The 15,909-nt window shown below is 37.6% G+C and overlaps 1 protein-coding gene across 1 annotated transcript in view; it reads right to left on the bottom strand.

Annotated features, from left to right (window-relative positions):
- KIF6 (kinesin family member 6) overlaps positions 1-15,909 on the bottom strand; it is a gene marked incomplete at its 3' end in the record, with an annotated part of 147,333 nt that overhangs the window by 16,031 nt on the left and 115,393 nt on the right. The window contains exon 16 of the mRNA XM_082048141.1: positions 9,048-9,098. Within this exon, the coding sequence (XP_081904267.1) occupies positions 9,048-9,098 (51 nt within the window). The remainder of the gene's footprint in view (positions 1-9,047; positions 9,099-15,909) is intronic.

The following is a 15,909-nucleotide window of genomic DNA, read 5'->3' as shown; positions in this document are numbered from 1 at the left end:
CCTCATAGCAGCTACAGCTTCCTCACAAAGCGAGGAGTAGGGGCCAGTGCTGATCTTCTCTCTGGTGACCAGTGATAGGACCTAAGGGAATGACAGGAAGATGTGCCAGGGAGGTTTGGACATGCGGAAAAGGTTCTTCCCCCAGAGGGTGGTGGAGCACTGGAACAGGCTCCCCAAGGAGGTGGTCACAGCCTCAAGCCTGGCAGTGTTCAAGAAGCAACTGGACAACAGCCTCAGACACGTGGTGTGAATTCTGGGGTTGTCCTATCAGGGACAGGATTTGGACTCAATGATCTTTGTGGGTCCCTTCCAACTCAGGACATTTTGTGATTCTGTGGTCATTCTTTAGGAAAATTCATTTTTATGTTGTTCAGTTTTCTGGCACATGTGCTACGTTAGAGCCATATACAGCTTGGGCAGTCATGGAGACCAGATTATGTTCTTGGGATCCTCTGTCCCTGCTGGTCATACTCACATCCCACATTGAGTGTCACAATTTTGCTGGTTCTCCCATGCACACCCCACTGGCTGCAGCTGCAGAACAGCTTGCTGGCTGTGCTGGGCTACCAGCTCAAGGTGGTATAAAAAGTACACAGGTATTTAGGCATTTCTCATAACTCAGACAGCTCTTTCCTATGGCCTATGTGAGAAAGAACATTGAGCTCCATGTTCTAGTAGCTGCCGGCTGAATTATACTCCTCTGAGCAGAGACAAAACTGACATATCTGGAAACAATTACAACTTATCCACAGATTCTTATCTGGAGAAGTATATTCAGCCTTTGCAAGTTTGTGGGATATTATTATTAACTACTTGTTCCAAGCCATTATTTTCTTTGATCTTAAATACGGAAGAAGTTTTGAGCAAAAATGTAGTAAATTAATTTCTTTAGCCATTTCACAAAATGTAAAATCGAAGGTTTTCACCAGATTTGCAGCTTGTTCTGAAATACTGGATATCAGCATTAGCCATGCATTTCTCCTTCACTCCTTGTCCTGTGCTTTACATGATCAGATGGAAATTGCTATTCTAGGTCTGAACCTTACCTTGAAAAAATTAAAACAAACACAGATGTGAAAGAGCTTGATTTGTTGTTTACATTACATTACAGATTTATTTATTTATTTATTTATTTATTTATTTTTGTCACAAAGAACTCCCATGGAGGAAACCTTGACTGATACAGAACTAGTCAAACTGCCCAACACACCCACTGGACATGGCCAGAAGAAAGAAGTTTGCAGTACCTTGAACTGCATGTTACTCTTAGTTATCCTACAAGATTTTTAGAGCCAACAGAGCTACTCTGAGATATACTGAAGATAAAGCAAACAAGCTTAGGCATAGAATTAGCAGACTGTGTGCATTAAAACCAACTTAAACTTTTGTTCATTCCACCTCAAGTCCTGTCTTAGAATTACAGAATCACTCTGGTTGGGAGGGACCCTAGAAGGCTGTGTGGTCCAACCTACTGCTCAAAGCTGGGTGAAAACTGAATCAGACTAGGTTGTCTGGACATGCTATGAAAAACCTCCCAGGACAGAGATTCTGCAAACTTTTCTGAAGATTTCTTTCAAGGTGTAACTATTCTCATAGGATCTTTTTTCCTAATATCTAAATTCTAGTAAACCTAATTAGAGAATTGAGACATTAATCTCCAGATCCTATCTTGCTTACCTACTAGTCAACAGAAGGAGTCTCTAAATAATAACACAATTCACACTGAACTTTTCAGTATTTCAGAAGAAATACTTATTGAAAGAAAGCTTACAGAAACTGGAAGCTGTTCCAACAACAGTGAAGTGCTGCAGTCAGTGTCAATAAAACTGAGAACTGGATAGCTGTGCTACAAGTTTATGACTCCTCATAAAAATATCACTTGATCCAAAGATATCTTTGCTCTTTTTTTGAGATCTGATAAGCTGAAGCTGAGTGGGTCACAAGGAAAGCTGAACAGGAACACATGGGTAATCTCAGAATTTTCTGACACTTCAGAACACTTTTGCAAAGATGGCCAGTAAAGATGCAGTTCTTGAAGACACAATGAAAGACAAAACTTATGGCTGCCTCTATAGTTTAGCATTGTAACTGGTAAAACTTGCTAAAAAGAGTAACAAATAAAACACAGCAAGAAATACAACTACAAAACACCCTAGAAATTCCAAAGGGAAATTTATGGAAAGAAAGGTCTGTGTGGGCTTGAGGTCTGAAGTGACAGGTTTAAGAAGTGTCTTCTTATTAGAATATACTCCTACATTTTAAACTTAATTCCTGCATAATACTGGGAAAACCCAAAGCATATTACTTCAGAAGAAACCTCTAGTATTGCTGCAAGGGAATTGCTTGTCTAGCCTCTGCTTTGAATCCATGGTTCTTTTTCCTGATTGTGATTATCTTTACAGAAGAACTTGGTACATACAAAAATACAGAAGCTCTTCATGAGCTTGGACTTTTAGCTGTATATTGTGCTGACCTGAAGCACAAAATAGCATGTGAAACCAAGGGAGTAAGTTTGTTATGGTGTGTAACTTCACAGTTACCACAGGATAAAAGTCAATGCTTTTTTCCTCCAAGACAAATTTGGAATAACTACAGTGAATTAACTACAGTGCAGTAAGAAGCTGTTATAAAGAAGCTCTAGTCTACTTATACTATTCTATATAACTAATATATGTTTTCAAAATTCATTGTCCATTAGTATTTCAATCATTTGCTTAAAAACTGATTTGGTAAATATTTCTAAAAGCACTTTCTATGTTACAATAATTGCAAAAAGCAAATTCAAAAGAATGTTTATCATTGCTAGAGTAAAAGTCTTATTTTAAGAAAGGCAAAGATGCACTGGTTTCTGAATTTTTGGCCAGTTTTGCTGTTGATATCTTTGCACTAACAATAGTGAAAAATCCCCATCCTTTTTAACAAGCACAATCTTACCAGCTTTCTGTCAGTTTCAGAATTCTAAAAATAAACCTTAATGCAAAGAATTTTTTTTTGGTTTTTTTTTGAAATGGAAAGAATGAAGACATGAAATCCATCACTAAAAAGCCTTGTTACCACTAGAGGTCACTCTAGGAATGAAGTCAGTGCCCTGCATGCTCCAGAGCAGCCAACTTTTACAAAAAACGCCGCTGTTGCCTGAGGTTTCAAGCACGAATATGTAGAGAAGCATAACACACAGAAATATTGTGCACATCAAAATTGCAAAATGACCACACCGCTATATTTTTTTTTTCCTAAAAAAAGTGCCTATTTTACAGACTGGAAACATATGAACCCACCTACAAAGATTTAGAGGAAGAATTTTTTGATTCCTAGCAGCACTGAGGATGTGTCTCTTTACTTGTAAAAGAAAAAACAAAACCAACCAACCACCACCACCACCAAGCAACCAACCGAACAAAACCCCTTAAAATTCTGGACTTCAAACAGATTATTTCTCCAAAGTGTTTTATTTAGTCCATACAGAACATATCATTTTTCAGCATCAGGAATTATGTTCTTAAACCAGGACATCTATTATTCTCCATGGAGTGTGTTGGATTTGTGTGGGAAAACAGAGACTGCCACTTTCCTCAGCTTCTCTCATTTCCTGATTGAAAACACTTGTGTCTCATCATTTCATGGCATTAGTGCAGATCAAGACTTTCCTGCTTCATATGAACAGCTAAATGGTATCTCAGTTAAAAGATGGAAAGCAGTGAAAGAAACTGAGCTCATTTTATTTAAATATGGATTTATTTAAATAAGATATTAACACTGATGCAAACCAGCAGTTTGGAAGTGCTACATGCTTTCCATTCACACAGATCACAGCAGGTGAGTTCAAGACAGTTACTAAATATTAGTCTAATTAATGTTATATACATCTGTAGGATGCTGCTATTGTTGCAGAGAGAACTGTTGTACCCTTCCTAAACATACCTTATATCCTCATCAGATAAAAAACATGGTGACCCAGCCTTTCCAGTGGCATGAGCTTTATTAGAAGTGTTCAAGGTCAGGCTGTACAGGGCTTTCAGTAACCTGATCTAGTGAAAGATGTCCCTGCCCATGGCAGAGGGGTTGGACTAAATGATTCTTAAATTCTCTTCTGACCCAAACAATTCTGCAGTTATGTGATATCTCACTCTGAACAAGTGGCAGCAGCAGTTCCCAATTCTACCTCTCCAGATATGCAGAAACGTGTCAGACAACATATTGGCATCCCAGCAGGTACAGGATATATGGTAGTGGCAGCTTCTGCAGCAGAACTCTGATGCGTTATACAGCACTGTGTGTCCCTGCTTTATCCTGGTATTGATCTCACTGTTCTTTCACTTCTAATCAAGGAAAGATGAGAAAGCAGAATGAAATACACTGTGAAGGAATACACAGCAGAGCAGGAACAAGGGCATAAACTGATACTAATATCTTTAGAACAGGTATGTAACTTTGAAGATGTAAAAAACTATGATGTGGACAAAGCTATAAAAGGAACAAAGATAAGGAGAAAGCTCCCTATTTTTGCTTCAAACAAATGTGTGTTACACACGTAAAAGCAACAAACACCCAAATCCTTGCTTGGAGTCATTTGCTGTGCTAAATCAAATGCTGGTATGCATTTTCAGGGATTCAAATGTATCTGTCATATCTGTCTCTCACCTAGTCATTTTATTTTTCATGTGGAATAGGCTTTTTCAGAGGAAGTTTGCCCCCCAAAAAAGAAGAATTTGGGAACAACTCTTTGAATAACAGCAGAAACATAGAATCATAGAACAGTTTGAGTTGGGAGAAAGCTTAAAGATAATTTAGTTCCAACATCTCTGCCATGGGCAGTGACACCTTCCACTAGACCAGGTTGCTCAAAGTCCCGTTCAGTCTGGCCTTGAACACTTCCAGGGATGAGGCATCCACAGCTTCTCTGGGGAACCTCTTCCAGTGCCTCCCCACCCTCATGGTGAATAATTTCTTCCTTATATCTAATGTAAATCTACCCTCTTTCACTTTTAAGCCATTACTTCTTATCCTATTAAATGTTGTTTCTAAAAGCCAAGTTACAAAACCCAGGAAAACAAGGTTCTTTTTTTAACAAAATGTTGATAAAGCTGTGCCTTAATGTTGACATACTTACAAAGACCCATATTTGCCATTTTTACCCATGTTAGATTGTGACTATTTTTTTTTCTTTTCAAATAGCTCTACAGAGACAATGGGGTTGGACAAAAGAGAGAGATTAATTTGGTCCAAACAAACCTCCCTAGAAGCTGAAAGGTTTTGCCATCTCTTGATGTTTTCAGAAGAATCCCAAAAGAACTAATAGGTTGCTACTAGCCCAGGTTTCAAAACTCACATAAAGAGACAAGGAAGGCTCATTGAGAACAGGATGAATAAGAAAAATATTTGAAATGGAAATCTGCAAGGCTGCATTTCAACTAAAGTGACAGAGTAACTGCAATTATCAATAACAAGGGGCATGTTGTGCTGAAGATGCTGTATCACTGGCTGCAGACTCTATCACACATGTTGATTTGGAAAATGCATTGCATACTGCACATAAACGAATGAACTTTTTGTGTATGAAGCTTCATCAGAATCTGTTTGAATCTGACTGAACAGTCTGGGGGACTTGTAGATTTATTAAATGTTTCTGCTGATACGGACAGATCAGTCATGAATATGTTCAACAGTCCTCCCTAACTTCCAGAGCTGACGCAACAGGGGCCTTTACTTCAGATGTAGTGGAACAGACAAAACTGTGCTAGTCTCAGTTTAGTTGCTTCTGTTAGAGAAAGTTATTGTAAAAAATATGCCTTTGCTACCATGACTGTGTCCCCATAGAGGCGTCTTGCCATTACAATATGTCACAGGTTTACCTGTGTCATGAAGCAGGTTCAATTTAGGATTCAGTCTTCCCCCAGAGCTGGAGAATACTGCTACATTAGCACGACCATCTGTTTGTAATCAAGTTCTATCAATGCAAAACTGGAATAAGATAATGAAGAATCAGGTCTTGTACTTTACCAAAATGCTATTTTAAAGCATCTTCAGATAATTCTTCATTGAAATAATACAAAACATGTCTTTTCCTTCTACAACATTGTAAGCCCCAGGGAAAGCTTTTGCTTTCACTCTTCCACCTTTTCCATCTAGAAGCATGCTGGTGACCTAGTGTTTTTGCTCTGTCAGTACTTCGATAGCATGCACATTATTTCATTTTAAATACTGCTCCAAAATGCAGTTAGGCATGCAAAAGGAATCTTAAATACTGCCTAAAATGCAGTAAAGCATGTTACTCTGGAAGATCTTAAAATAAGTTATTTGCATAATAAGGTATTCTTACAATTAATAAAGATGAAAGTCAAACTGAGAGTGAACCTTTGTGATTTTACACAAATTATTCATTGTTTCTGGTTGTGTAATGAAAAACAGGAAGCATTCCCTTGCCTCCAATGAAACTTCCCATCTATTTGTGTCCGTTGTTAATTCCCAGCCTATGGTGTTTTAAAAGAGATAGCTTAGAACAATGGGCTAAGTAGTGGAGTTTTCCTTCAATAAGAAATCCACATCTTAAGCATAGCTAGGAGGGAAACAGATCTACACTGTTTAGAGCACAACTAGAATAGCTTCTTAGAGAATTTTAACCATAAAGTACTTTAAGTTCAGAAAAAAAAAGGCAGATGGAAGATGTTAACTTGGTTTATAATTGAAACAGTGACGTGTTTTATTTCATGTTGGGATTTCAACAGACTCTTAATTAGACTTCTTACCATGCAGTTTTCATTTAAAAATATCTCGATGACATTCTGGTCATGAAAAAGTCCTGGGAGACACCTGTTACTTCTTGGAAGAACATTAATCCAAAAAGGCAGGCAGGCAAGCAATAGTCCCCAACCCATAGAATAAATATGAAGTCAAAATATGCAGATATTTAAAAGAATAATGGGGAAAAAAGAATAAGGGGAAAAAAGTCTGGAAAATACTTAGTGCGGTCCAGACTTAGTGATGATAAGCAGATAGCAATGCTCAAAACAAAAGCCAAAAACACATGGGTTGCTTGTTATGTTGTGGAATACTAATAGGATATTTACAATGTGAATGTATAGCTGGTAAAACCACTACTATGTCATTTCCTAAGGACAGGAAAAAACTATGCATACTTGTTTTATGAAAAGCAGCTTAGTTATTGAAAACAGCATTTGCAACACAATTATCTATATAATAAGAAATCAGTCTACAAGACCAGATGTTATCATGCAGATTGAAACATACAGTCAAAATACATCACTTCATTTTTTGAAACACTGAACAACGAGTTCTCATAAATGGCATTGCTCTGATTCATCTTGATGTAAATTCTTAAAGTGGTACAAAATTAATAAATAGTATTAAAAGCTGGTGTGGATTAGAGAAAGAATTCCATGTTATACTGAAGATATCACCTTTAGATTGTACTTCAGAGAATAGAGTAGAATAGAATAATGGAATGGAATGGAATGGAATGGAATGGAATGGAATGGAATGGAATGGAATGGAATGGAATGGAAGGAAATAGAGAAGGGAAGGGAAGGGAAGGGAAGGGAAGGGAAGGGAAGGGAAGGGAAGGGAAGGGAAGGGAAGGGAAGGGAAGGGAAGGGAACAGTTTGCAATGGCCTGACGACTTCAGGGCTGACCAAAAGTTAAGGCAACATTACTGAGCATATTACTGAGCATATTACTGTTCAGATGCTTCTTACACACTGTCAGGTGTGGGATACTGAGCACCTCTCTAGGAAGCCTGCTCCAGTGTTTTACCACCTTCTTGGTAAAGAAATATTTCCTAATATCAAGTCTGAAACTCTTCGGATGCTACTTTGAACCATTCCCACATGTCCTGTCACTGGTTACCAGGGACCTCAGCACCTCCTTTACTTCCCATTCTCGTACTGATAAAAATAAACCAAGTTTGACTCCTGTGCTTTATTGACATGGGAAATACTAATTTTCAGTGCTGATCTTCAAATAAAAATAAAATAAGATAAAGGTATAAAATAATAATATCACCAACAGAGCTTGATCGGCATAGCTAAATTTGAAAGCAAAAGGGGAAACTATTTTGCTACTCTGCAGTAACTTATTTTCCTGACTTCTGGGAGAAAAGAAAGCCCCCAAATTTTCTGTCTCTTATTAAGAGACAAATATTGTTCACTGTATTATGTATACATAGAAATAAAACCATCAACTGCAATCTGGTCTGGGTTAGCTCCTTTTTTTATGTGAAAAAGGTCCATGAAGCTACATTTTGGGATTCTTTTATGGATCTAAGTGAGGGGGGCTTAAACTGTTATTGTCCCAGCAGTTCTCTGTCACATTTTAGCAGAAGTTTACTGTCCCCAAAGTGGAATTCTCATATGAACACTCTTAGCCTGTTTCAGTAGAGTCAGTGAAGTCAGCTAAAAGCATCTTAAACCAAATTTGGATGACTTTACACTTATATGAACAACTCACACGGACACTTTTAGCTTCACAGCTGTGTCAACAGAAATGACAAGAAATAACTTCTCAACTTCTATAACTAGATGCAAAAGAAATGACCTGTATATGCCTTCAGTTCCTCTTGGAATGATGAAAATTGAAAAGGTTGTTAGACAGATTGTGGCAACATGGCTAGAAGCTCAGTCTCAAGACAGATCAATGACTGTTAATGGGAATTCAAATCAGAGTCATCAGAAAAAAAAACAACCACCAAACCAAACCAAACCAAACCAAACCAAACCAAACCTAAAGATGAGGAGAGCTTAAATGTCTCTGTTCTTGTTTGGTCACTCTGAAAAGAAAGCGAATACCAAACCCTCAAGCCATTAAAATTTTTGCGTTATTTTTCTCATCACACATAAAATCAGATGTTGTTTGAACCAAATCTCTGGCAAAGTTCATAGGGTCCATGTCGTTTATGGTATGGACTAATGCAGACACATTATGTCAAAAAACTGTAATGGAAAATACAACCTGTCCCACAAACAGATTCAGCCCTGGAAGAGAACTTGTTGCCCCTGTTGTATCCTATTGTATCTGAAATGTCTTAATCTTACCAAGAACTGCCCTCTGAATGTGCCTCTGGGTTATTTCTCCTTTCAGATGATCTGTAAAAGACACAAAATGCAAACAGTTAGGATTCAAAACGTCAAAAATCAATGAATTTATTACTGATCCCCTACCATTTGAAATGCCTGTACTGCTGGCCAATTTAAGGGGATTTTTTTTGTGACAAGTGGTTTTCTGAGCTTTCTCCTTCCCACTACTGTGAGTAAACAAGTAGACACAATTTGTCTTTACATATCCTCAGATTTATCCTTGTCCATTAAGAAAGACTGAAAATGAAGCTATTTACTGTCAAGCACTTTCACAGGATAATGATCTCCTGCTGCTAGATACAAAAGAAGTCCAAGCGAGGCCAGAAGACGTACAGAATTCCAAGTATTTGTTCAAACAGACTTATAGGCGCTAGCAGTGGAAATGAAATATTAGGTCATCCAGTCCACCTCTTTGCCAGTGAAGAATTGGCTCCCTACAGTCTATTTTTTCCTGTTCATCCAGCTCAGTTTTAAATATCCCATGTGCCAGAGCTTCTGCAAGTTCTACTGCTCAACAGAACTCACTGTGTAGATGTCATTGGTCTTCCATCAAAATTTTGCTTTAATTGCATTATCTCATTATTCCTAGTTAGGCTCCCATGCTCCATGTAATTCACCTTTACCCTTCTTTTATTAATTTCCTCCTTGATCTATGACACTGTTCCAGTTCACCAATTATTTCAAATGATAATTAGATTACCACATGGGAAGCCATTATTCATAGATATTAATGGAACCAAAAAAGGAAAAGCATAACCCTAAATGTGCAATTTCAGCAGTATATGTGTTCTGAGGGAAGATGGGATTATGTCTTTCAAGTTTTCAAATTAGAACAATTTCTAAGCAGAGACATGTTCACAATCTTTACTAAACCATACATCTGGATAACAGGGAAAGAAAACAAAATCCATGCTGGATTCATTTTTTTTTTCCCCCAGATCTCTGATTATGTATATTACTATGTGTTTTGAATTAGAAATATCCTTTTGCTTAGAAGTGAAGACTTACAGAGTAAGATAATCAGAGCAAATGAAGTCCTTAAAAGCTACTAAATGCTTAACTAGAGAATCTGAAAAAACATCTAAATTTACAAATCACAAGAACTAGACTGTTCTGTGAGCACCAAAGAACCATGAAAAATTAAGCTTCTTTAGGAACTACGAGAATAATTCTTAAGTATTTAGTAACATTGTAGAATAGGTATTATATATAATAGATTGCAGTATAACAGACAGGTTATTTTGTTTTGAATGTTTTTAGAAAACAAAACAAAACAAAACAAAAATCTCTACCTACTCCTTGTCCATAAAACAGATATTGCAGATTACTATTTTTCTGCACAGGAAGTTTTATTCTTTTCAATTATTTCTATTTAAACCAATACATTCTTCTGTACTTAAAGTTATTTGTAAAATTAAGAAAAGCCTTCAGTTACTTAGAAACAGGCTAACTGAAAGAACTAACGTCACCTACCCCAGCTTTACCAAATAAATCCTCCATCTCAGCTGTACTAACACTCAATCCAAAACCCCATTCAGTTAAGTAAGCTCCCAGTTTCTGTGACTACAGACAACCCCCTTTGATTAATATTTTTTACCAATAAAAGCCCAGCTAAATGATCAACACTTATGCTATTTGTGCTTTGAAAGTTGTATATAGCAACTCAGCTGATGTCAATACTCAGTGAAATGTACCATTTTTTTCCCTCAATTTGCTTTTTGCTATTTTGGATACTTATATCTCTGTATTCTATTGTACTGTATCACACAGGGTGCTGTTACTCACTCAGTATTGAACCATGAGACAGTTATTAAATAATTTGTAGTAATCTTGAGATTTATCTCAATGCATTACCATTAACTTAGTTCCCTCAGAAAGCCTCTATACATGTATCTTCATGTAAGGGCTCAGAAAATACCTTTCTTAGGCACTGCGAGCTGCAAAAGGCAATGCCACTGTGAAAAAAAAATGGTCCAAGTAGTGAGAACATGCTGTTCATCAAGAATCAACTGAAAATGAAGGTAACATACAAGTTCTGTATCCTGTCAATACATGTTGTTAGTAGTGTTATTTCTCTCTTTTTAACCTTGCTGCTGATCTGTTACTAGCAATATAAATGTTTTGCATAATTTGTATCAAGTGGCAATGAGGTCAACAGAAATCAGCAAGCCAAACAAGTCAATGAAAGCAAGATCGAACAGACAGGTAACAGCTTGCAGTCAGTACAAATATGTGGAAATGGAAGAATATGGGAACTGGTTTTTAAATTATTAAAGCCAAGAGGCTCGACTTCCAGCTACCTAGAATTTACTTGCAATACACCTGGGACAGAGAGCACAGAGGTTGCAGAAGCCCTGCTTTTATTGCAAGGTTTGTTAGGCCAGCCAGCAGTGTGGAACTCTCCCAAATGCTCCTCCCTCCCTTCATTCTAGCCTTCGTACAGTTCTGCTCCATCCCTGACATGCACCACGAAATCTCATCCTTCTTCTATTTGGAAGCTTTATGAAAGAATGAGAAGTTGGAGCAAGTCCACCAGTAATCAAAGGGGCATGAAGAAAAACTTGTCCTTCTGTTAGAAAAAAAAAAATCTAATTTTATCATTCTTATAGCAAAATACTTGTCTTTTTTCTTCTATGAATACAAGTAAACAGGTGACATCCATTACACATAGTCCAAACTGCCTTTTCAGGTCAGTAAAATTTGTACTTCATTTTGCAGGCAACTTCCTGAGGAGAATCTGTGATTGTGTTACGGGAATAGTAGTCCACACGGGAATACTGATTTAAAGGACTTGATGGTATCATAAGGCACCTGACTATAATTACATACCAAGACTTAGTCAGATATGATTTCATCTTTCAATTTGCTTTAATCCAATTAGAAATTTGACAGTTTATTTAGATTTCCTGGTTTTCATGTAGAAACTTATTTTTGACAAAACCTTAGCATTTTCTGTACATGTTTTTGATTAAAGTTTTTTTTCTGTTTTCACTACAAATACTTGTGGGGGAGAATGTTTCTGACCTGCTCTACTTTTCTGCCTCTGAGAACACCATCACCCCAATGCAAGGCTTGAAGTTTGTAAGTGACAGAAGTAGGGGATGATTCCAGCACTACTGTTGCCTGCACAGACCTTCTCATATAAACAAATGGAAGATTACAGTCTTTAGTACTGCCAGTTCTACAACGTTCATAAACACAAATATTTACTCAAAGAAATATGAAGAATCACATTCTGTTAAAAATCTCTCATGCTTTCTGATTCCAACAGTGTAAAGTTGTAGACAAGGCAGTGTTTAAATGTGGTTTGCAAAAATTGAATTTAAGACTTGGCAAACATCTCTCAACATATGGCTAATTACGTTTTCTAAAGTTTCACCAAACAAGAAGCTAAAAATAGTCTGTAGCTGATAGCAAATAACTTTTTCCAGTGGAGTCATTCTTCATTTGGAGATAACAGTCCCAATAAAATGTTGAATGCTGCAACTCCACATGTTTTGGCAAAAAAGTAGTTTTGGGGAATTTAAGAATTCACTCAGCATGCAGCCAGCTGTCATTAAGGCTGTGATAAATCTGTTGGTTTTGGCCTGTGTTTCTGGACACATGTACCATCCTGAGGTATGGAAAAGAGATGAACTGGTAACACAGAACTTCAGTTTTCTGACAGGAGACAAAAGCAAGGAGGGAAATAGAGAAGACAAAACCGAGTAGAGATGTCTAATTCAGACTGATATAAAGCAGAGGGAAGTATCCTATATGCTGACTAAACATTACAGAATCCATAATCTGAATAGTATGGCTGTCCTTTAACTTCTTGTTTTTGTGTTCCTGTGGGCTGTTTCAAGGAGCTGAAATTATATTCCAATTTATTACAGACTATGAATGCCTTGACAATACTGCATATGCTTCAGGGCAATACAAAAATGAGCATGTAATGATTAAAAAAAATATTGATTTTTAAAAGTGTTTTGGTTTTGCTTGAATCCACGTTACATTTTAAATGTTTTCTTATGTTTTGTCAGACCTTCCATATAATACTATTGTAAGGTTTCAAAGACTGCTAACTTAAAGGATAAAAACACTAAACAAACAAAGAGTACACACACAACGTTAACTCCCTCCCTTTGAGAATATTTGTTGTTCTTAATGTAGACAGACCTTTTACTTGATTCAGGGTTTCTTCTGACTTCATAATTGACAGGCTGGTAACCTTGATCAATAACCTCTCATCTCTTGTTATTTTTTAATAGTTTGCTGGAAGAAGGAAGACGCTTAGAGTGATGGCATTTGTCTTCCCAAGTCACCAGTAGGTGTGATGGAGCCCTATTTTCCTCAGGATGGCTGGACACTTGCCTGCCCATGGAAACAAGTTAATGAAATCCTTATTTTGCTTTGTTTGTGCGGGCAGCTTTTGGTTTACCTATTAAACTCTTTTTATCTCAACCCGCGAGTTTTCTCAGTGTTACCCTTCCAATTCTCTCCTCCATGCCACCGAGGGGGAATGAGTGAGTGGCTGTGTGGTGCTTAGTTTCTGGATGGGGCTAAACCAGGACAGAAAATACGCAGGGCCATTGTTTGTAATGCAATGCCCCTACATACGCAGTTGGACCCAGCTATCATCCAGCTATGAATACCTACTCAAGACTCTGGATCTATTAAATTTGATTCATAAAATAGCATGCGTTCACTTGAGTCAGATAAGGAGCCCTGTTGAATGAGCACAAGTTAAAGCTGTATACTCAGCAAATATCACTGAGATAGGCTTTTAGAGAAAGGGGAAGGTAATCACATAACTTTCATGAGCCTTGTAGAGATATATTTTTAATTGGGCTTGAGGTCAGAATTGTAACAGATTTCAAAGGATTTCTGAAAGTAGGAGACATTGAACCTAATTGGAGAGATTTGAACAGAGTAATTTCTCAAATGGAGAATACTCAGAGACAGTAATTGGAAATCTTAGCAAATGTGTTGGATACTTTTGAAAATCTGGTGCTGAAAATGTATGAGAACACAACCTATGAAAAAAGTCTCTGACAAGAAAAGTCATGGAACAAAAAAAAAAATATTCTGTTCTAACTCAAAATCCTACAGCACTGAAAGAAGACAAACTCTTCAGCCTTTCTCTGACCCACAGAAATTTTGGGGAAATTATCTTCTTTGCAACCTTTGCCCTTCTCTGGTGGCAAAAACATGCCACTCAGCTCTATTAGGACAACAGGCAGGGGCAAAGTAGTCTGCACTAGTAACCTGGCTCAACACTATTTCTGATGCCAATGCTCTATTATGAGATACATGGTTGGCCAAAGTCTCATGTAACCTAAAAAGTTCTAACTTTCAGAAAGCCCTCAGAGGCATTAGGAAAGAAAAAATATAATTGAGGCCTCCTGACTATAGCATACACGTTTTTCAAAATATGTGATACAGCCCTGATCAGCATTAAAAATCTATTAATGACAATACTTGAGGTAACATACTGTAAAGTATAATCTGCTGCAACAGATTCCTGCCTTTCGTTCACTGAAGAAACATCTGCAGTAGTTTAAGATTTTACTGGATCTCCTTTCTCTTTTTCTGTCTCTCCTCCCTCCTTCACAAAGTTTGCTGTCAAAGGTTACTGTCCCCACAGTGGAGTGGGCAGAAGCAAATGCCTACATGTGTTCTGGCTTCTCCAGCACAGTTTGACATTTCACTACATGCATACTGGCAATTTAAGCTGATGACAGTATCATCTAGTAAGCACTCTCTTTTGCTAACCGTGCTGGGAAGAAAGGATTGGAGGCAGTGACTGCCAGCGAAGAGATGGGCCAGACCACTGGGAGCAAGGTAGTTCATAGTATTTAGTAGAATGCATCATTCAGAGGCTCCAGGAAAGATGACAAGTTCAGAATTGAAAGCACAATCCTGACTTCGACACGAAATCCATTCAGCACATGAACAAACACACTTGGAAATACACAGTTTTCCCAACATACTCTCATTCTTTGTAGTTTAAATATCACAGATTGAAATGCATACATTTTACTGTGATCTGGGCTACCACACATTTTGAGATTACTGTTTAAAATATCTGATGAGAGCATCTTCTCTTCCTTGCCATACTCAGCTGAGACAATCACAGTTTTTATCGACACTTTTAATACCTCCAAGCATGATCTAATTTATAGACAAATCTTATGAGACAGCAGTCTCTGTCACACATTGCGATAGGATGACACTGTTTTTGACTTCAATGATAATTCCTTGAGCCACTCAATATGGAGTCCTCTAAACACTGTCTCCAAGTCTATGCATTTATTTCTAACCTCTATATTAACTCTCCTCCCGATTTCCTACATGTTCTCGTTATTTCTGGCCACATTACATCATCCTTATTTTTCTCACAAGATGATTACTTATACTTTCTGATTGATGGGCATTCCTGTAACTGTTCATTGTTTAGCCTGCATTTCCACAGCACCCTTTATCCCACATTTCTTTCTCTAATAGCTTTTCATACCTTCTGGCTGGCACAGAAGAAAGGGCTATACGGCAAAACTGTACAGAAACGGAATTTATTTTTCTGATGACAGCATTCTGAACCTCACTCTTCCTCTAAATACAGACTATCATTGGCTGCATGAGGTGTTCCCCACGGTCTCATTCATCTAAATGAGGGAAATGCTAGCATGTACCACAGCTCCTGTTCACCCAAAGGCACAGGACTCCTTTCTGTAGAAAGCAGAGTATGGGAAGTGGTAAGTGCTCATAAATTCCTAACAGGTCACGTACACAGTATTGGGTATCTAAAGCACTAAGGGACTGCAGTTCAACATCTCCTTGA

Source organism: Streptopelia decaocto, assembly GCF_964273445.1.
Source record: "Streptopelia decaocto genome assembly, chromosome: 3".
In the NCBI taxonomy this organism is placed as follows: Eukaryota; Metazoa; Chordata; class Aves; order Columbiformes; family Columbidae; genus Streptopelia; species Streptopelia decaocto.
The sequence above is the reverse complement of the archived record's forward strand: the minus strand, read 5'-3'. Positions and strand labels throughout refer to the sequence as shown.